General features: G+C 42.9%; 2 protein-coding genes across 4 annotated transcripts in view; one reads left to right on the top strand and one right to left on the bottom strand.

The window, feature by feature from the left end:
• Positions 1-8,781: 8,781 nt before the first annotated feature.
• On the top strand, positions 8,782-12,534 carry LOC121876143. Its single transcript, XM_042381080.1, has 4 exons — positions 8,782-8,837; positions 9,166-9,395; positions 11,542-11,657; positions 12,388-12,534. The coding sequence occupies exons 1-4, from the start codon at positions 8,782-8,784 to the stop codon at positions 12,532-12,534; spliced, it is 549 nt and encodes a 182-aa protein (XP_042237014.1).
• Positions 12,535-15,227: 2,693 nt separating this feature from the next.
• The window catches only part of LOC121876324 (probable glutamate receptor), a 33,746-nt gene continuing 26,102 nt past the window's right edge, over positions 15,228-22,871 (bottom strand). For 2 of the 3 annotated variants that reach the window (XM_042381382.1, XM_042381381.1), the window contains exons 5-10: positions 22,458-22,755; positions 19,723-19,940; positions 17,680-17,860; positions 16,692-16,791; positions 16,038-16,167; positions 15,318-15,455 (exon numbers count right to left, since the gene is read on the bottom strand). In XM_042381382.1, coding sequence (XP_042237316.1) covers positions 15,366-15,455; positions 16,038-16,167; positions 16,692-16,791; positions 17,680-17,860; positions 19,723-19,940; positions 22,458-22,755 — 1,017 coding nt within the window. In that variant the 3' untranslated portion in view covers positions 15,318-15,365. Of the gene's footprint in view, positions 15,456-16,037; positions 16,168-16,691; positions 16,792-17,679; positions 17,861-19,722; positions 19,941-22,457; positions 22,756-22,871 lie in introns of all 3 variants that reach the window. The other variant, XM_042381383.1, reaches the window with a different exon arrangement.

The following is a 22,871-nucleotide window of genomic DNA, read 5'->3' as shown; positions in this document are numbered from 1 at the left end:
ACACCACCGTGAGGGAGAGCCGGACATGCGCCTTATGCCACCTATACGGTAACCTTATCTTGGAGAACGGACCTGTTGTGTTGCCGGTGTCTCAGCCTCACACAGATTGATATTCTTAAGAAATATTATCAAAGTACCACCACTCCCGTCAGCCACCACCACCCCCGTCAGCCACCACCACCCCTGTCAGCCACCACCACTCCCGTCAGCCATCACCACCCCCGTCAGCCACCACCATCCCCGTCCAGCCCACCACCACCCCTGTCAGCCACCAACACCCCCGTCAGCCACCACCACTCCCGTCAGCCACCAGTACCCCGTCTGCCGCCACCACCCCCGTCAGCCACCACTACCCCAGTCAGCCATCACCACCCGTCAGCCACCACCCCGTCAGCCACCACCACCCCGTCCTTCCCACCAATCCCGTCAGCCACCACCAACCCCGTCAGCCACCACGACTCCCCGTCGGCTACCAGCACCCCGTGAGCCAACACCACCCCGTCAGCCACCACCACCCCGTCAGCCACCACCACCCCGTCAGCCACTACCACCCCGTCAGCCAACACCACCTTCAGCCACCCACCACCCCGTCAGCCACCGCCACCTCCGTCAATACCAGCCACCACCACCCCGTCAGCCAACACCGCCCCGTCGGCCAGCACCACCCCCGTCGTAACACCACCCCAGTGCCCCACCACCACCTCCGTCGGCCACCAGCCACTACTGCCCCCGTCGTACACCACTGCCCCGTCAGCCACCCCTCCAAATCCAGCCTCACCCCCCTTCCAGCCACCACCACCCCGTCAGTCACCACCACCTCCGTCGGCCACCAGCCACTACTACCCCCCGTCAGCCACCACCGCCCCGTCAGCCCACACCCCACTCCCGTCAAGCCATCACCACCCCGTCAGCCACCACCACCCCGTCAGCCACCACCCACCTCATCGTACCGGCCTTCTACCCCGTCGGTCACCACCACCCCTCCCCGATAGCCACCACCACCACCCCCCGTCAATACCACCACCCTGTCAGCCACCACCACCCCGTCGTACCACCCACCCCGTCAGCCGCTATCTACATTAAACTTGAATTACCGCTACAGATATCACCACCCCCGTCGAAGTTAGATATCTGCTGCCAACACCACTTAAGTTAAAGTTATACATTAAACTTGAATTACCGCTACAGATATCAAGTTTATTAAGTGATCGAAGTTAGATATCTGCTGCCAACACCACTTAAGTTAAAGTTATGATAGATTTAGTTAATATAGATTAGGTTAAGATAGGATAGGACAATTTAGGTTAGGTTTCGTATCGCATAATGCTATTGTCGATAACATATTTAAATTACAACCATTACTATTACAACTACTATTATTAACACTAGTCTACTACTGCTGCAACTACTATAATAATAATAATAATAATAATAATAATAATAATAATAATAATAATAATAATAATAATAATAATAATAATAATAATAATAATAATAATAATAATAATAATAATAATAATAATAAATAAATAAAAAGAAACAATAATAATACAACTACAACTACTACTACTATTACTACTACTACTACTAATACTACTACTAATAATAATGACCAGACCAAAGAGCTGCACGTGGCTCCTGAGGCAGCAGTAATTATTCTCAGAGTTACTTTTACCAATTAATGTACTCTGTAAATGTCAACAGGTGAGACAGCAAGACAACTGTAGACGGAACCATAAAATATTACTCACCCGTGACTTTAGCCATTAATAAATGTCGGTGGTGCAGTTAAGGCAGATGAGAATCCCTAATCACCTGGTTTAACTCCCTTCATTAATACAGTCAGTGAGACTCATCTATTATGAAAGTCCAATTAGTGCTCAGGTGATATAATTAATCGTAATTAGAAGGTTGTGAAGTGAGGAAGTGAATAAAGGAGTAGACAGGAACAGGTGATGATAGCAGTCTTAATTTATTTCGAGTCTGGCTCTCTTAATATTGACGAAGGAGGTTAGTGTGTGGTGGGAACTGGCATACCTGGACTGGTCCTGTTAGTGGGTGACTGACTGTGTGGTGGGAACTGGCATACCTGGACTGGTCCTGTTAGTGGGTGAGTGACTGTGTGGGGGCAACTGGCATACCTGGACTGGTCCTGTTAGTGGGTGACTGACTGTGTGGTGGGAACTGGCATACCTGGACTGGTCCTGTTAGTGGGTGAGTGACTGTGTGGGGGCAACTGGCATACCTGGACTGGTCCTGTTAGTGGGTGACTGTGTGGTGTGACTGGCATACCTGGACTGGTCCTGTTAGTGGGTGACTGACTGTGTGGTGGGAACTGGCATACCTGGACTGGTCCTGTTAGTGGGTGACTGACTGTGTGGGGGCAACTGGCATACCTGGACTGGTCCTGTTAGTGGGTGACTGACTGTGTGGTGGGGACTGGCATACCTGGACTGGTCCTGTTAGTGGGTGACTGACTGTGTGGTGGGAACTGGCATACCTGGACTGGTCCTGTTAGTGGTTGAGTGACTGTGTGTGGGACTGGCATACCTGGACTGTTAGTGGTGAGTGACTGTGTGGGGGCAACTGGCATACCTGGACTGGTCCTGTTAGTGGCCTGTGTGTTGGCATACCTGGACTGGTCCTGTGGGTGACTGACTGTGTGGTGGGAACTGGCATACCTGAACTGGTCCTGTTAGTGGGTGACTGACTGTGTGGTGGGGACTTCCATTCCTGGACTGGTCCTGTTAGTGGGTGAGTGACTGTGTGGTGGGGACTGGCATACCTGGTCTGGTCCTGTTAGTGGGTGAGTGACTGTGTGGTGGGGACTGGCATACCTGGTCTGGTCCTGTTAGTGGGTGAGTGACTGTGTGGTGGGGACTGGCATACCTGGACTGGTCCTGCTAGTGGGTGAGTGACTGTGTGAGTGGCAACACTTATGACAATTAGTGACTGGTAGGAAGATACACTCATTGTATATGAACTTGTTAAGGAACTAAATAAACCTTCGGCATGTAACGGAACCTAACATTAATTTAATCTCATTTTCCCAAAACCAAACCAAACCTAACCTAACATAACATAACCTTATCTAACCTCACCCAACCTAACATAACATAACATTAAACTAACCTATCCTAACCTAGCCTAGCCTAGCCTAGCCTAACCTCACCCACATGCTGAGGATAGCGCAGGGTAGGAAGGCCTTCAGCAGTGTCCCCACGAATATACGTGTCCGCTTAATCTGTCAGCATTGGATGATGAGACATATTGTAATGATGACTTTAATAAGAATAAACTAATGACGATCACAAAATTAGTAATTATATAAGAGCCATGGTGGTGTACTCGTATTAAGTTACAGACTAACCTACTGTATACACGTACCTCTGAGAAAATCCCAACTTCAAGAGATTAAGTGGATGTACTCGTGGATTTATTTGACTGTACTCAAGGAAATAAGTGGCTGTACTCAAGGGGTTAAGCTATCATACTCAAGGGGTTAATGGATCTTACACTAAGGTTCATTCACAGTGCTCAGGGGAGGAGGGAACGTCACTGTTCTGAAGATCAGGAACAAATGAAACCCCGTAGTTAAGAGTGGCGTGACGTCACACATTCACCGTCACTCACCCGCCATCACTCACCCACTGTCACTCATCCACCGACACTCACCCAGCATCACTCATCCATCGTCATTCATCCGCCATCACACACCTTTCGTCAAACACCCGCCGTCACTCACCCACCATCACTCACCCGCCGTCATTCACCCTTCGTCACTCACCCGTCATCACACACCTACAGTCACTCACCCTTCGTCACTCACCCGTTATCACTCACCCGTCAACACTCACCCGCCATCACTCATCCGCCGTCAAACACCGACCGCCACTCACCCGCCTTCACTCACCCGTCATCACTGATCCACCGTCATTCACCAGCTATCACTCTTTCACCGTCACTCATCCGCCGTCACACACCCACCGTCACATACCCACTGTCACTCACCCGCCATCACACACCTTCTGTCACTCACCCGCCATCATTTACCCACCGGCACTCACCCGTTGTCACTCACCCCGTCTTCACTCTCCAACAGTTACTCACCAGTCGTCACTCACCCTTCGTCACCTACTCGCCATCACTTAACCGCCGTCACTCACCTGCCGTCAGTCACATGCCGTCACTTACCCTTCATCACTCACCCTCTATCACTCACCCTCCATCAATCATCCGCCATCACTCACCCGTCGTCACACACCCTTCGTCACTCACCCACCGGCACTCACACGCCATCATTCACTCGTCGTCACTCATCCACCGTCATTCACCCGCCATCACTCACCCGCCGTCGCACACCCTTCGTCACTCACCCACCGGTACTCATCCGCCATCATTCCACTCCGTCCACCATCCATCCACACCCGCTATCACTTACCCGCCATCACACACCCTCCGTCACTCACCCGCCGACACACACCCGCTATCACTCATTCACCGTCACTCACCCGCCATCACACATCACCGGCACACACGTGCCGTCACACACCCGCCGTTACTCACTCGCCGTCATTCACCAACCGTCACTCACCCGTCGTCACTCACCCGTATTCACTCACCCACCATCATTCACACCACCGTTTCTCACCCTTGGTCACCCACTCGCCGTCACTCACCTTCCATCACCTACCCGTTATCAATCACCCGCCGTAACACCCTTCGTCACTCGCCCACCGGCACTCACCCGCCATCATTCACCCGTCGTCACTCATACACAGTCATTTACCCGCCATCACACACCCGCCATCACTCATTCATCGTTACTCACCCGCCATCACATACCCACCGTCATAAACCAGACATCACTCACCCGCCATCATTCACCCGCCGTCACTCACCCACCATCACTCACCTACCGACATTCATCTGTCATCACTCTCCCGCTATCATTCACCCACCGTCACTCACCCTTAGTCACTCAACTGCCATCACTCACCTGCCATCACTCACCCGCCCTCTCTCACCCTCCATCACACACCTTGAGGGAGACTGTGGTGGAGGTGGCCGACCCCGTCCTGGACTTCCTCAGCTCTGACACATGAAACAGCCCCGAAGTAGAAAACTCACTCAATTCTACCTTGATGGCCTGTGACGGTGACAGAGAGACTGGCTATAATGTGGACCTAACCTAACCTAACCCAACCTAACCTAAACTAAGATAACTTAACCTAAGTTAATTTAACCTGATGTAGCCTAACATGACTTAACCTATTCTAACCAAACTTACCATAACCTAAATTAATCTTACGAACTTAACCTAACTTAATCTAACCGAACCTGACCTAACTTAACCTAACCTACTCTGACTAACCTTATAATCTCGCCTATGCTAACCTAACTTAACCTAACCTAAACTAACCTCACTTAACCTGAAGGCAAGACACTCTAACCTAACGTAACTTAACGTAACGTAAGTTAATCTAACCTAACCATGACCATACCTCCTCCACAAATTCTGAGATGAAGGAGCCATGGTTGATGATGGAGAAGTTGAAGAAGCACTGATGGATGTCAAAGGGGTAGAGAGCCAGGTTAAAGTCACACATGTAAGACACCATGAAGTCCTCCACCTTCAGGATCTTGGCGTCCCCCTGGCCAGAGTACACCAGACCTGTTGAACATGATATTTTTTGGTTAATATTAGCTAAGCCCAATGACATGTGTCTCTCCAATCACCTTCCTTTCACTACCACTAAACGTAAGGACGTAGAGTGAGGGGCGATATGATAAAGGTGTATAAATGGAACTCAGGGTTAAACAAATGTGATATAACAAAGGTATTTAAATTATCCAACCAGGAACGAACTTGTAGCAATGGTTTTAAATTAAACAGTTTAGCTTTAGGCGCTAAATAGGTAAACATTGATTTAGGAATAGATTAGTGGATGAGTGGAACAGGTTACCAAATATCATCATTAAATCGAACTCGCTGGATACCTTCACATATAGGTTGCATGAATATATGAGCGATAGGGGTTGCCTAGTATGGGACCAATAGGCCCCCGCTGCAGTCTCCATTCTTATGATCTTATGAACTGTGGTTGGTCTGAGACAAGTTTGGGGTCGGGTAGATTGAATTTTAGCTTTGTACATTAGATTAGTTTAACAACCATTAAGGTAGGGTGGCTATGGTTAGGTTAAGCTTGGTTAACCTCGAGTTAACAGTGATTTGTTACAACACTTCCAATGATCACTTGAGAATTAGGGAAGATGTCCACCAGAAGTTTCAACACCGTAGACAAGGCAAAGTTTACTTAAGGTAATAACAGTTAATTAAATTGTTATCAACTAAGTATGGTAGAGGGTAGGTAAAACAAACAGTGACAGTTATATTATACTTAAAAATGCTTATTTACAACCTGTACAAACAATAATCATAATGAGTCCTAGGAGCAGGTAAAAAATTGTCATGTATTCTTACTAAAATCACAGAAGTACATGATTATACATTAGGTAAACACTGGTAAGAATGATAGAAGGTGATTCTCTGTGTATTGGCACTAAGAACCACGTAAGTAAAGACAATGATTCTCTTATGTTACAGAAAGATTCCCTCGTATTGGCGACAGTCTTATAAATACACAACTAAATGACAGTAAGGTAAGTTTGTCTCGTCACTAGTTGATCGGTGTTTCACAAAAAGTAGGGGGCTCTTAGAATTCAGTTATTACACACAGCATAGCTAAGGCTTGTACAAGACCCAGAGGACAGAAAAAAGGTAAGGACTTAGTATTTACGATGAACCGATATGTAGGTTGGACGCACGAAGGACTCGTAGCAGTACTGAAGAGATGACCAGTAAGCCGAATACTGTATGGGTTTTAATAGTAAGTTAGGGATGTGAGATAGTGAATGACCCCTCCTACAGAATTAAGGGTATTATAAATAAATTAGATCATGATAGGTGATGTTATGTCACTTTCGGTTAGGTTTGTTACGTTGAGTTTCAGTTGAATAGATAAGGTTAGGTAATATTATCGACTCACGCGCAGCCATTATCCAGCTCGTCATACTCCTCATCATCATCATCATCAAAACCCCTGTACTCCAATAGTCCTATGGCGATGGACGAGCGGTGACGGGGAAAGGCAGAGATGGCTGCCGGAGTCTCTAGTCACAACTCTGAACATGGGCGGCACTGATAAGATGGTCGTTTATGCACTGGGATCTAGGCAGCAGTGCAATCCCGTCCTGTCTGTGCGACGGAACAGCCATTTTTGAGGAGCCACTCTGCTCACCCCACATGGGGAGGGGGCAAGAAAAGATGCCCTAAACATAGCCTGCCTAAATACCCAACCTGACTGGACAATTACACCCCGTAAGGTCATCCTTATGCGGTTGAAAACACAATCCTAATCACAGATCAAAGCAAAAATAAGTTAAACAACTTCTTATGGTCACTGCATGGAATGTCAGGACCCTTCTGGATGCTGGCACAAATGAGCATCCTGAAAGAAAAACCGCCCTTGTGGCAAAAGAGCTTGTTAGGTATAACATCGACATAGCAGCCAATAGTAAGTCCCGCCTCCCAGATGAGGGCCAACTCACAGAACGGGGGTCTGGCTACACCTTCTTCCGGAAGGGTAAGCTTGCTGCGGAGAAAAACTGCATTTATGGAGTTGACTTTGCCATCTGTCAGTTCATCCTCCACAGGCTAACCGGAATGCCTATTGGGGTCAAAGAGCGCTTCATGAAGCTCAGAGTCCCACTTAATCACTTACGTAATGCCTTATTCATCAGTGCATACGCCCCAACACTGGATGCAGAGGATGACATCAAGGAGGCCTTTTACGCCGACCTTGACAGAGTGCTAACCTGTATCCCCAGAGAAGATTAGGTTGTGCTCCTTGATGTCTTCAATGCCAGAGTTGGCAGAGATGCTAACATTTGGCAAGGACTCATAGGGAGAAATGAACTTGGCAAGTTTAATCCCAACGGCCTACTCCTCCTCAGCAAGTGTGTTGCACACAACCTAAGTATCATCAATACCTTGTTTGGCAAACAGACAAGTTCAAGGGTTCGTGGCAACACATACGATCCAAACACTGGCATCTCCTTGACTCTATCATGTCAGAGAAAGAGATCGACGAGCTGTCTTCATCACCTGAGCTATGCGTGGCTCAGACGACTGTGACACTGATCATCGGCTCATCAAAGCCATGCTCTCACTTCATGTTTCCCCAAAATGGCGAAAAACAAGCCTCCAGAAGAGGTTTTAACATTAATTGTCTGGAGGATCCGGCAGTAGCAACGTGCTTTCACAGAAAAGCTCGAACATGTGCTGATAAACAACCTAAATCCCAGGGCTGAATGGTGTATTTTCGACAATGTCATGACAAAAACCTGCAGAGAGACCCTCGGCCAGATCGAAAGAATACACCAGGAATGGTTTGATGAAAATGACCCGGAAAACAATGTACTCGTCAATGATAAAAGTCTGCTTTAACTGAATGGCTGAACAACCCTTAGTCTCGGACCAAAAGCTGGTTTAAAAATAAAGCACGTGAAGCACGAAAACTTGCACATCAACACAAGATGCACGAATTATTTAATTCCACTAAACCATTTTATAGGTCAATCACCCGTGGTGTAGCCCCCTTCCGCTCTTCCGACGGTGACTCCCTAATTAAAGACGAAGAAGGTATGCTTCAGCACTGGAAAGAGCACTACCATTTGCTGTTCAACCGAAACATAGATGTGAATGTCCTGACACCCAGCATGTCCATGAGCATCCAGCATGGACCTATCACAGCTATCCTGCATCCCTGGATGAGGTAGCTACTGCCATCAAACAGATGAAAAATAACAATGCCTCAGGGCCTGATGGAATCACAGCCTAGGTGTATAAAGCAAGAGGACCTCTGCTTACCAGCCGTCTCCACTCTCTCCTGGAGAACATACTGGAAAAGGAAGAAATCCCCCCAAGCTCCTAAAGACGCTTCCATTGTCAATATTTATAAGAACAAAGGAGACCAGTCAGACTGTGGCACTACCGTGGGGTCCTCCTGCTGTCTGTAGCTTGGAAGATCATCGCCCGAGTCTTCCTAAAGAGACTTCTTCCTGAGGCAAAAGACTTCACCCAGAATCTCAATGTGGCTTTAGACCATCACGTAGCACAACTGACGTGATCTATGCTGCCCGCCAGATCCAGGAAAATTACGAAGAACATCGTCATTACCTGTACATGGCCTTCATCGACTTTAATAATGCCTTCGACCCGGTCAACATGAAAGGCCTCTGGTGGACCCTCAGCCATTTTTGCTCTCCACCAAAATTCATGATCATTGTGAGGCATCACCATGATGGCATGAAAGGCAGTGTCCTGCACAATGGTAACCAGTCCGAGTTCTTCCCCATCCAAACGGGGGTAAAACAAAGATGTGTACTGGCGCCAGCTGCGGTGTCTACAAAATACTCAGACTCTCTTTAAAGCTGCCCCTGGTTCAGGCACACCTCTACCATCCATTCAGCTTAACTGTACTACCCTCTATAATGTTACCCACTTTCGGGATCTCGGCCACCACCTGTCCACCACCACGGACATCGATAAAGAGATTCAACATCGTATCAGATGTACAGTATCATTCAAGATTCTTGGAACACTGCTAGAGACAACTGGCAACTCAAGGCTGTTTGTTTACTATAGTACGTAGTATAATATAATACGAATCAACAAAGTCTAACAGTTAAATTAAGCAACGGGGCACTAAGTAACCAATCACCGATCACTTTTGCATTTATTCATAATTTTTACTATGTACTAAAGTAAATAAACAGCCTTGAGTTGCAAGTTGTTTCCAGCAATGTTCGAAGAATCTTGAACGAGACTGTACATCTCAAGCCTTTAGCAGACTCCCTACCAATGTTTTCAGCTGTTGGGAGATAAAATTATCTACAAAGTTGCATGTATTTCGAAGAGTGGACCTTCCTATCCTGTTATATGGCAGCAAGACATGGGTCAGATACAGTAGGCACCTCAAGGCATTTGAAAACTTTCATTAACGTAGTCTCCTTTCAGTCCGCCGAGTTCACTGGGAAGACAAGGGAACAAATGCCAGTATTCTCGCTGACACCAACTGTAGGAGCATCCATGAACAACCACGTTTGGTTGGCCATGTTACTCGCATGGACGAAAGTAGACAGCCATAGGAGCTACTTCACAGTCACCTAACGAAGAGTAAATGCAGTGATGGTGGGCAATTGAAAAGTTGAGACAAACCTGAGAAAGTGCCAAATCGACTCCCTCACCTAGGAGACGATTACTCCACACCATGACGCTTGGAGGAGCACCACACGAGAAGGTGTCAATACTTTCGAGTTAGACCGACTGCAAACCATGGCAGACAAGCGCCAACCCTGGAAAGACGCTGCTGCCGCCGCCCTTCCCTCACTACATTTTCCCTCTACATGTACGTACAACATCTGTGATCGACACTGCCGGTTCCGCATTGGCTTCTCTAGTGACCTCAGAGCTCACCAACGTAGGTAAAATCCATAATAACTCATATCATTTTACCATAGCTGGAAGATCATCATACTCGATTCCGAGTGAAAGCAAATTAGTAGTGGTATGTGTTTGTGTGTGTGTATCAAAATTTCTGCACACAGAAGACACAGGTAAAATGGTTGTTTATGCATTGGGATCTTGGCAGCAGAGCAATTTGGTGCTGTCTATACGACTGAGCAGACCTTTACAGCTCACCCCACATGAGGAGGGGGCTAGAAAGGGTGCCCTTAACATCGCCTGCCTAAAACTTACCTAACTGGGTTGATTCACAGAATAGGAGTTAATTGCTATACCTTCGTCTGGAAGGGTAAGGCCTCTAAGAAGTGAAATTGCATTTACGGAGTTGACTTTGCTATTCGCCAATCCATTTGCATAGGCTGACTGAAATTCCTGTTGGGGTCAACGAGCGCCACATAACTCTTGAGTCCCACTGAACGACACACGTCTTGATTCCTTCATTATTGTACAAGCCCCAACACTAAATGCAAAAGCATGATATCAAGGAGGCTTTTCACACTGACCTTATCAGAATGGTAGTCTTTATCTCCAGAGAAGATAAAGTTGTGCTCTAGGGCGACTTTTCATTGCCAGAGTATACAGAGATACTGAATTATGGCATGGAATCATAGGGAGAAACGGAGTGGCACTTGTAATCCCAATGGCTTACTCCTCCGTAAGTGTGCTGAACACAGATATGACCAACACCATATTTAAACATTGAAAGAGATCGACGATAAGTCTTCCTTACAAGAACCATGAGAGGCTTAGACCAATCTGAGAATATTTTTCTTGGCTCATCAGTGCAAATGCCCCCCTTCATTTCGCCTCAAAGCGGAGAAGGCAACGAGCCTCCAAAAGTAGCTAACCACCAAATGACTGGAGGATCAAGTGGTTGAACACGCATTCAGGGAGCAGCTCGATGAAGGACTTATAAACAACCTAACACCGATGTGAATGTCTTAACTCCGTAGAAGGTCCGCCCAGTGCACCGGAGCTTGCCCGTCATGAAGTAGCTTCCGTCATCAGGCAGATGAAAGAAAAGAAAAACACAGGACCTGATCGCCAATTATTCACTGGCGACGACTGTGTCGGTGATATCTGCTCAGTTTTTTGTTATGTAGACAGCAGAAGACTGCAGTGATGAGGCCTTGATTTCTCCCAGTGTCGGGTTCGGCACATACTAGGTGTTTATATACGAGGTGTATATAGAGTCTTTTGCGGAGGGCTTAAGCAAGCTTAACATATCACGCGGAGCATAAGCTGCTGTTACACGAGATGTACTCAAATGATGCAGAGACCAGGTTGTATTGAGCCGCCATGCCGGGTGGACTTGGTAACTTACCCGGTGGACCTCGGGCAGGCCAGTCTTCAAGGGTTTCACTATTCACCCCACTGCTTGTTGCTCCACTAGGCAGGGGATTAGGAGCAATTTCTCTCCTCGACTTTTCAATTGATGAATTATCTTTTATTTAAGTGATTTATGCTTGCTAGTGATCATTGGCAGAATTGTGGTAGTTGATTCGCATACTGGAAATGAGATAGTTGTAGTCCATGTGAACCCTTGAGGTCTATTTAGCACTTTGCTTCTCCATTTTTCTCTCCACATTTTTCTTCACTTGTCTTAGTAATGTTAACTTCCTTCTCATTCGCCTTTGTGTGAAAGGTCGCCATTAGATCCAGCTTATCTTTTGATATATCTATGTTGTGGATTTTTGTACAATCGAAGCACCAGAGACCACATGACTCTGTTATGGCAACACTGACCATTACGCCAGAATGACATCAGCTAACTATGAGTTTTCCCAAGTTATCTCTAGGGCATGCCCCATTTCCTCACCTCCCTGGCTAAGAGTGGTGAATCTCGTGCCAGCGACATGTATCTACTAAATACGCCTAAGTCCAAAACCTCACAACAGTCCAACAGCTTCAAAACAATCCTTATATCTCTCTACCTCAGCCACTGACTTCCTTTGTGCACAAATACTCTAAAAATAATGCTGAAAACCAGGACTTAACTCACACCACAGTGTTGGAGAGAATCCCACTTTCTTTGACACTGAATACTGATTCTTCTGATAATCAGTGATATTTTGATTAGTTAGAATAATACTTGTTTACTTTTTACGACAAATGCATGTGGATGATATAAGTACTGAATTTCGAAGAATAAATTGTATATCATACGTTTTGTTACTAATTTGCTCACCAGCATTTGGGATGAATACTAAGTGATACTTCTGTGAATGGAGGAAGAGCCATATAATGAGATTAAAATTGATAAATTACTAAATTAGTTGGGCCACAAGGCCATGCGGTGTCACTGTCCGTATCCTTGTTTTACTGAATACATAATACCCATGTTTTACAGTAAATATAATACCCATGTTTTACAGTAAATATAATACCCATGTTTTACAGTAAATATAATACCCTTGTTTTACAGTAAATATAATACCCTTGTTTAACAGTAAATATAATACCCTTGTTTAACAGTAAATATAATACCCATGTTTTACAGTAAATATAATACCCATGTTTTACAGTAAATATAATACCCTTGTTTTACAGTAAATATAATACCCTTGTTTTACAGTAAATATAATACCCTTGTTTAACAGTAAATATAATACCCTTGTTTTACAGTAAATATAATACCCTTGTTTTACTGTAAATATAATCACTGTTAATGGTTATAAGTTAGTAATTCTCAGTCCTGCCTCAATTTGCACAGTATAGTGAATAGTTCCCTTGGATGTATTCTCACAGTGTATTATATTAATGTCGTGTTCAACTATCGGCCCAAACTAGCATGAAGTGTCTACATGATCCTGGTCTGTTAACCAATGCCTTTATTTCGGAGGGTCGAGATGCCAAGGGATTGAGCCACAGGGGCCTGTGTAGGACCTGTCTATTGTTTATGATATTGTTCTTAGTTCATTATTTCCAACATAAGAGGTTCAGGCTTCGGAATGTGGGGATTCAGTAATGGCGTTTATACCTGAGAGTTTCCCTGGACCACAGAGGTGTGTTATTTTCACCCAACACTATATGATAGAGGTTAATGTTTCTCTTTTGTTCATAGAACTTGGTCAGCAATAACCGATACTTCAACACTGAAGGTCAGGTCCGTCATATAGTGTACGGGAGGAGTACTGTTCATATACAGAGGTGTTATATTTTGACTTTGACTTTTGTTATACCACAAACAGAAGTCATCAAGGTCACCATCTGTCGAGGGGGTGAGATATGTCTCTCTTATCCCAGCTGATAATAATATAAAACCACCTGACCGAAAATTGTCTTAAAGCCAGATATTATTTGGTAAATATAACGAAAAACAGAACAAATCTAAGTCTATTCTTATGGCAAAATTTTAGATGTGATGATTTTATTATAAATTTTGAGTTGTTAACAATACATTATAACTTAGAGTCAACAGACCCAGTGCGATGAAACAAGACAACTTGGTGAAGAGACCCGGCTGAGAGACTCCTAACCAGCGAGGTCGCCTGGCACGGGGTCACCTCCTACAGTTTGGAAGTTGTTAAATACAATTCTATCCGAAACTTACATTTATATGATCACAATAAAAAGTTAACATAATATTTTCCCTTTAGCAAAATCTTAACTGTGCTACAATTATTTTAACAGGTAAAGATGTTGTTGCCTATGCTAACAACATCAGTGAAATGTTTCCCGAGTAAAGTATTAACAGCATCTAGGGGAGTCGTCTGGAAGGTGTTCCAATACATAATGTAGGTGAAGGAGGACCTCACCTGAGTATCACAGTACCAGGTGTGTGGGTGGCTTAGGTTAGGTTAATTAGAGAAGGAAAATTATATTTGACTTATGTGAGAATGGTTAAGGATGGTTAGGTTAGGTTAGACAAGACAACGAAAAATAGCATATTTTTATTATTAGACAGACTAAAGACATTATGTTAGGCTAACATTACAGTGAAAGTTTCATCAGAAAAAGTAGATGTTAAGTTTAATTTAGTAGTGTCAACAGATGTACACGAGGGACAGTTAACCCCTTGTGTACTGGTCACCCTCTGTGCTGAAGAATATTGTTTGGGGTTAATCAAATTACGTATTAAAGGTGGGGCTCCCATAATGAAAGTGTTAAAATTACTGTGATAAAAAAGAAAATCTCTAAATAATAATAATAATAATAATAATAATAATAATAATAATAATAATAATAATAATAATAATAATAATAATAATAATAATAATAATAATAATAATAATAATAATAATAATAATGTAATAGCCTTAATAATATATAATAATATAATAATAATAATAATAATAATAATAATATAATAATATATATTATGTATAATAATAATAATAATAATAATAATAATAATAATAATAATAATAATAATAATAATAATGATAATAATAATAATAATAATAATAATAATAATAATAATAATAATAATAATAATAATAATAATAATAATAATATATAATAATAAATAATAAATAATAATAATAAACAATAAATTATAATAATAATAAATAATAAATAATAAAAATAATAATACTGATAATAATAATAATAATAATAATTATAATAATAATAATAATAATAATAATAATAATAATAATAATAATAATAATAATAATTATAATAATAATAATTGTAGCAATCAATACCAGTTTAATGAATACATTTGACATTGCACGCTGTTCACCAGCCACCGTTCGCGAGGCTCGGTTCATTAGCTACTGTTTTCCAAGGTACCGTTCATGACCTCTCGCTCACTAGGCACTTTTGATGAAAATTACACAAAAACGTCGTTGGCGAGAAAGAGTTCAAGGCAGAAGGAGGCGAAGGCGAGAAGAAGACCAGCTGCCAGTAGCACCAGTGTACCCTGCAGGAAGTACACGTGTTAGTGCTTTATTATCACTACTAGCTGGAGTACCCGGGGCTGGCCGGATTTACTTTGCTGAAGTAAAGTTAACTTAAGCAAAACAATTCCATCAGGCGCCGCTTCTCCCCCTCCCAATTACACCTACCTTCAGTTACGTAACCATAGTAAGTTTTACCCTTTTATGCTAAGATGTAGGAGGGGAGAACACACACACACACACACACACACACACACACACACACACACTACTATTAATGACCGTAGGCCCCCAGGGGCCAACCCCTAGTCCTAGAGTTAACAAGGCATCTCATAGCCCACGTCCGTCCTTAGACAAAATTAAGTACACTTGCAAAAATAAGCAAACTAAATGTGAGCTCTGTCTTAAGAACTGTGGCCGTGTAAAGTAAATAAACGGGAAAAGCGTTTTGAGTTTTTAATAAGGAAGTTTCACCTTTGTGAGTTGAGGCCGACCACTGGGGCTAAACACTCGAAAATTTTACCTTAGTGATATTTTAGGGATACATGTGTATGTCCATGACAAATTTCAATGAGTGAGTGAGTGAGGACAAGGTAGGTACTCACCCAGAGGCTCTTGAGTGTGAGAGCCTCCTTGACTGTGATCTTGGAGGGTGAAAGGCGACAGCTGGTCATGAAGGGAATACTATTAAATAGCCAGTGTTCGTACACCCCAGACTCCACCAGTCCTCGTAACCTACAGAAAACAATCACTATACAGGGTGTCTGTATGTTAGCTGACCCAATTTTAAACATAATGACCTCAACAAATATCACAGAGAGAACACAGTACACATGTGGAAGTCTAAGAAAAATAAAACCTTATGAGTTGTTCATTAATTCTAATAAAATCCTTAGCTGTATATATAATGTGTTTATGGTTATTTAATTTTAAGTTGGATCAGATAATTTATGAACCCTGTATAAAGAAGTAAACAACTATATAAGCAATGAGAAAGACAGTTATCACATGTGGAATATTTATGAATTACCTGCTCAGTACATATTAAGAGCTGACTACGTTATTTCATCGTAATATTAACCAGCCTAACGCTCACTTAAATTAACCTAACAAAGCTAACCTAACCAAACCTAAAGGTAACCTAACCTAAAGGTGACGTAACCAAACCTAAAGGTAACCTAACCTAACAACATGCCGGGCTCAGAGGCAGGACCAGATGATGGTTGAGGATTTTATAAACAAGGTCGTGTGTTGCTCACCTGTGGCTCATGGCTGGTACGATCGGGTTCCCTTTCTGGCCGATCATGCAGTGGTGGGTGGTGAAAAATGTCTGACGGGCCTTGTAGAAGTCACACTTTCCTGCAACAACCAGCAAATACCAGTGTTGTTATAACTAAAACCCACAGCCATTTATTGATAATAATTTATACAGATGTTTTTCGGATAACATAAAGACACCCCAGTTTATTTCAGCTGATGATTAAACACTAATAACAACATGAAGGGTTAGGTTAGGTTAAGTATGGTTAGATTAAGTTAGCATTAGAGTGTTTCATTATTAGGTGAGATTAGCTGGGGTGTCTAATCTTCATCTAATCCGATTTTCTGCTAATGGAGCATCATGGAGAAGACAAATACAGAAGCAAACACATGAACAAAGTAATCTTCATCTTATTGTTGTCTTTGCTGAAATGAAGATGACTAGAAGAATGTTACTAGTCAACTGTTTACACTAATGTGGTTGTGGGTGTATGTAAGAGAGACACAGGGAAGAGAACAGCTGAGAAGTGTAGAGATCAACACACCGCAGAGGAAGATCTTATTTTGTGGTGTTCAAATAGTATATGGTTGAGTGAGCAACTAATAGATCTGGGATGGATCACTAAAGTAATAATAAAATATTATGAACAAATTGAACATTAAACTACGATGGAAGAGTGACAAACAGATCAATGGGCAAGTGTTTTGGTGTGAAGGGAAGATGGGAGTTAGAACTGGATTACTGATTTAGACTCATCGATTCACACACGATTTTACCACAAACTCCAGAAGACAGAGTTACATCCCATTAAGGGAACAGGTCTCTGAAAAAAGATACGCATTACAGAGGAGGAGAGAGAGTAACAGATTCCCAAAAGACACCACAGCTCTCTGAATCAGTTTAGGCAAGATCACAGATAAGCTGGTGCTCTAGTATACAGAGAGAAGAGTATATTCTGTGAAACTGGAAAGTGTGTATCCAAGTACCTGTTTTGGCGAAGAGGTTAGCGATGAGGAGGTCAGAGGAAAGGGTGGGGCCGATGATGACGTGACGCTGGTGACGCACGAGTGTGTTCATGGACTGGGGGTTGTCCTTGGCCAGCTGGTACAGCACACGACCTACGTACTTCAGGTCATTCAGGTCCTTCAGGTCACCTGATTTAATTTTCTGCAAATATTTGGCAATGATATGCTGATATTCTTGTACATACTAAATCTCATCGTGAAATGCAAGCCACCCTGAACCACGTACACGCAGTCTGCAAGAACCTAAAGTGTTCAACAATGAAGGTGGTAATGGTAAACGTGTACCCGCCTTGTTTAAGATAGGTAACAACACTATTGTCTATGTTTCTTCTTTTAAATATCTTGGTGTTTCCGTCCCTTGTACAGTCACTCATAAAAGTTCGTGGGGGTCTCCGTGTGTGTGGGTGAATCCCATCTTCACCCTTTTCTGGACGACAGGTCTCTGGGCACGGGACAATGCACACACGAACATAAACGGTGAAACTGTTGTAACTGTGTTCAATTAAGACCTTTTTTTGACAGGAATATTTATCCACGCAAATATTGTGTTATGTCATATAATGTTTACACATTTCCATTTGTGTTACAGCATATGAGGGTTAAAATTGTCGTGGGCAATATGACCACAGTCCTCTGGTACCTGAACCATAAGACGCTTCGATATGTGAAGACGAAGCAATACCATAGAGCGGGAGTGGAGGAGGAGGGGGTAAAGTGGTGGTTTTGCTACGTGGAGACTAGACGAGAGGGGTGAAGTGTTTAGCTGCCGCTCTGCTATACTAATTGAGGTAAAATTCTTATATTAATATAGATGACAATGTTATGTTATATATGTTAAGCATACGAAACTTTCACAGTTCCGTTCTTTTAATTCGACCGATTACTCTCTATAAATGGCTCGGTGTGTTTGCTCCAGTAGACTGTTGCCTTAGACTCGGGACTGTTCAATTACGACGTTGGCCAACCGCTTCACTGCTCATTGTTTCGAGTCTTCGTCTACTTCGAATGTTTTATTACCTATTATTCAGAATGGGTTTGTGTTGGATATATAGAGGAATATAAGAAGAAAATAAATTATTATACTCCGTTAATGGTAGATACTGCCTGAGTTGAACTCTTAACGGTTAACAATATTATTCACGTGGATACGAAGCAAGTTTTCGAACGGATTGGAATGCACCTCGAACTGCATTACCGTCATCTCTGCTGCTTAATTACTGCTTAGAAATCAAAGGGGCTCTAACCTTCATATCTTATCATAGAACACTGAATGTGTAACCTGATTATGGCTAACTGATTGACAAACATAATCCTGTCTGACCTGATTACATAAGAGACACAGTTCTGCCTTGTGTGTGTGCGTGCGCGCGTTGTCACATCGCTATACACAGACTCGCCGTCCAGAAAGAGGTGGGGACTGGACTGACGCACACTCACACACGGACCCCCAGGAACTTTTATGAGTAACTGTACCTTACCTGCCATACAACAGCTGACCCGCCAATGACAGACTTAAACCTTTTAGAAGTGTAGCGGCGTACAACCTACATTATGGTGCTAATATTAGAATTGTTAAAACAAAGTACCCAGGCTATTTAATAGATCTTTGATGGACCACGCACCAGCCCTGGGCCTTCGTGGCGGTAAAGATATTAAAAGGCCCGAACAAAAATGCAAAATACAGCCTTCAGAATTATACACAGATGTGAATAACAGTGTACGGCCAGATACTGCCTCACACTGCTGTACTCACGCAGTTGTTAATAAGTCACCCTCTATGTACAGAACTAAACAAACAATGTATATGTAATACTCTGTAACAGTCAATGATATAATATCCTGACCACTGGGGTTTGTTAGACACACCCTTTGTGACCTCTACTTTGTAATCCTTTCGTGCTACCGCTCACAGGATGACTATATGGTGCACAATAAACTAGCCGATGTACGTAGTAAAATTCAAGTTCATGGCTGGGCTCTACCAGGTACTTGGCAGGCACTCACTGATATGATGTCTGTCAAGATGGTATCAGGTATCGTGATGACGGTAACGGTCGAGTCGTCGACAACGTCCCTGATAGATTGTAGGGGCTGAGGCACGTGACGCACCGCCAGGAGGGAGATGAGAGTACCTCTGTAACTCCACATCAACATCATAGCCACCACCATCCACCCGCCCACCACCAGCCTCTCCCGCCCACTGCTTGTCTTCATCGACAGATCTGGAAACATTCAAACAGATACTCGTAATAGAAGAGATGTGTGTTGTGGGTGAGGAACCTTATATACTTGTGTCCTTTAACTGTGGTACTTGTAGAGCTGTAATATAAGGCGACAGTAATGACAAGAATGGAAATGTAAGTTCCTGCCAGACTAGTTCCCCCCAAACGCTAGACTGAGGACCAAACCCTCTGATTTTTTTTGTTACTACAACAAATGGTAATTATATAGGACTAACCAGCGAGCGAAATTGATTATAATGGATATTGTTGTAGTTTGTGGAAATATGTTAAATATTTAATATTTTTCAAATAAACTTTACATAACTTTTGTGGGTATGAAAAACAGACCTTACCAACCTAACCATGCAAACCTACCTAACTTTACCTAATTTTCTTGCGTGAACTTACTATGATATGGTGAAATTTGAGGCATTTTCTGGATGTGAGATGATACGGCCGCATCCTCACTATGCAGCCCCGGCGGTGGAGTGATTTATTTTGATGGCGGGGAACGTCCAGCCACGGCGTTGAGGAAGTAATGAATAAATTTCTTTACAGTCTGAAGGCAAAGGAATTCCCGCGGTGTGGACAGTCTCTGTTTAAAGGAACAATGCCGTGGTCTTTGAACAATTGAAGGGATCTCGTTGTCTTCATTCCTAAATTCGCCAATTATGTACATGTAAGTCAGGCGACAACCTTCACACGACATGCTGAAAAACAACTGCCCCGGGCGCGGTAAAAGAGCCTCAGCTAAGCGAGGACTTACTACGGCCCGCAAGACAAATTAGTGCACGCCTATTCGCTGAATTATCTATGAAACGAAAAATTTCCACAATAAATGATTATCATATCAAAACTCACCCATGAAATAATGTAAGTTAAAAAACTAACTTCTCCGCGGGTTAGTCCTATACATCAACCCCAAAAATATATTTGCTTTGAATTATTACTTTATAAATAGGTTCCATAAAAAAATAACAACACAAGTATTCGAAAGAGAGAGAACACAGGTAATCCTACATACATCACCTAAATGGAAATATTAATAAATTAGAAAAAATTTTTTATAAGGACACTGTTGAAATAAATGACATACGCATATCATTACGCACAGCTAACCTGCCAATTAGAAACTATTTTTACCTTCATTTCGCCAGAGTAAACTACTGCTATACCAAGATATTTGTAAACACTAACAGCTGTTGACTCCTCTATCAGTAAACTGTACAGTTTGTCTCCAATAGCAATGGTTAGGCCTGACATGAAAATAATGAGGGTACATGATGTTTTTTAATTACTCCACTACAATTTGATCTTCGAATAAGTGTCATAAATGCAATCTTACTATCAGTGAATTAGTTTTTACATAAATTATTCAAGTGACCACACGTTACAACTGACGTATGTCTGCAATCAACACTGCCGTTCACCCTTCAGCCACCTGTGTTTCACTTGTTCTTCTAACAGCTTGAAATAACAGTGTCGGTTGTCTGGTACCAGAAAATGTTTACGTTTGTTTTGTGGTTTTTATTTAGCATGAGCTTTCAGGTCGCATTATTTGTATGCTAAAAGTACCGAGTACTACTAACTGAAAGAATTTACACTGTGGCATACTCTCGCCTCCCTCCTTTTTTCTGTTCAGTCAACCAGTTTTCTAGCGTTAGATAGTGTAGCCACTCCTTTCGGAACTTCTGTGAATACTGAGTATTAGGCATTTTGCTGTTAACCAATAATTGTCCCAATTAACGTTAATTATTCATTAATTACTTAAAGTAAGCCCGACTTCCAGCAGGGCAGCAAACAAACCGAGTCACGGGGAACGGGAGAGGTGTGGCAGGGGGAGGGAATGGAAGAGCCAGGAGTGAATAGAAATGACCGACAGTCATCCGATATGTCCTGTCATCCCGCTAGAAAACCGCTATAACAAATTTATTAAGATTCCCAGTAGCCGCTAGATCCACTAGACTGAACGAAAAACCTTCAGATTTGGCAAGAAAACAGCTAATATTGCAACACTAAGCCATGCAAATGACGTGTTGGTAGTGTCCTCATACATTTAACGTCTTCGGTATATTTTGAAGCAAAAATTAAAGTACTCAGGAAGATTTAAACACAACCGACAAATGTTTAAATGTCTAAAATTATTATAATGAAATAGAAAGTTATATCAGCCTATTTAAGTTCTGTATAAGAGGCGCTACAATGACCAAGACACTGGGACGGGTGAAGGTGTCATGTGTTCCTGGGATACTGAAGACTGAGCGACAGTTTCCGTATACCAATTATCTTCTTGAAATGTGGAGCTCATCTGTAGACTGTATAGGGACGGTCATATAGTTAATACAAACTACTAATGAATAAAATCTCTCCTTCGATAACACACTGTCTTAACTCCATTTAAGTAAATTATGGCTATGTTAAGATAATAAAATATATGTTATATAAATTACATCTAAGGATTTAAAGCATTACCGGGAAATAAATATTTTACATTAATTACAATATGGCACAAAATACCCTGATGGAGGACAATTCGAACGTGTAGGAGGAGGAGCTGTGAGGCCCATGACAGGTGAGTCCAGGTCTTGGGTCTGCTGCCCAGGACCACCACAGCCAGACAGGCCACCAGGAGCGCCGCCACCAGCGCCGCCCACACCAGGGGCGTGAAGGGGTACATAAACCCCCAGGGGTCCACCTCAGGCAGACCCTTGATCGCCAGTATACTACGGTCGTCGTAGTAAAACGCGCGAGTATAATCGACAACCTTAAATCTGGCTTCGGAGATTCCAAAAGGTCCCAGAGCGATGTCCACCTCCTGTGGGGGAAGACAATGTTATTGTTGTTTGTGTCTCAGTGTCCAGTTTTCTTAAGTGAAGGAAAAATAATGAAAGTGCATTCATAAATACAGATATTGCGAATTTCAAGTTCATT

This window comes from Homarus americanus, unplaced genomic scaffold (assembly GCF_018991925.1).
Source record: "Homarus americanus isolate GMGI-L3 unplaced genomic scaffold, GMGI_Hamer_2.0 scaffold34921, whole genome shotgun sequence".
NCBI classification, from domain to species: Eukaryota; Metazoa; Arthropoda; class Malacostraca; order Decapoda; family Nephropidae; genus Homarus; species Homarus americanus.
Note: the sequence above shows the minus strand (reverse complement) of the source record. Positions and strands in the feature narration are given on the sequence as shown.

Coding starts and splice junctions, on each gene's coding strand:
- LOC121876143 (XM_042381080.1), top strand. CDS start 8,782: ATGTCCATGAGCATCCAGCATGGACCTATCACAGCTATCCTGCATCCC. Junction 8,838..9,165: donor ATCCTGCATCCCTGGATGAG/GTAGCTACTGCC, acceptor ATGTGGCTTTAG/ACCATCACGTAGCACAACTG. Junction 11,658..12,387: donor TATTCACTGGCGACGACTGT/GTCGGTGATATC, acceptor AGTTATCTCTAG/GGCATGCCCCATTTCCTCAC.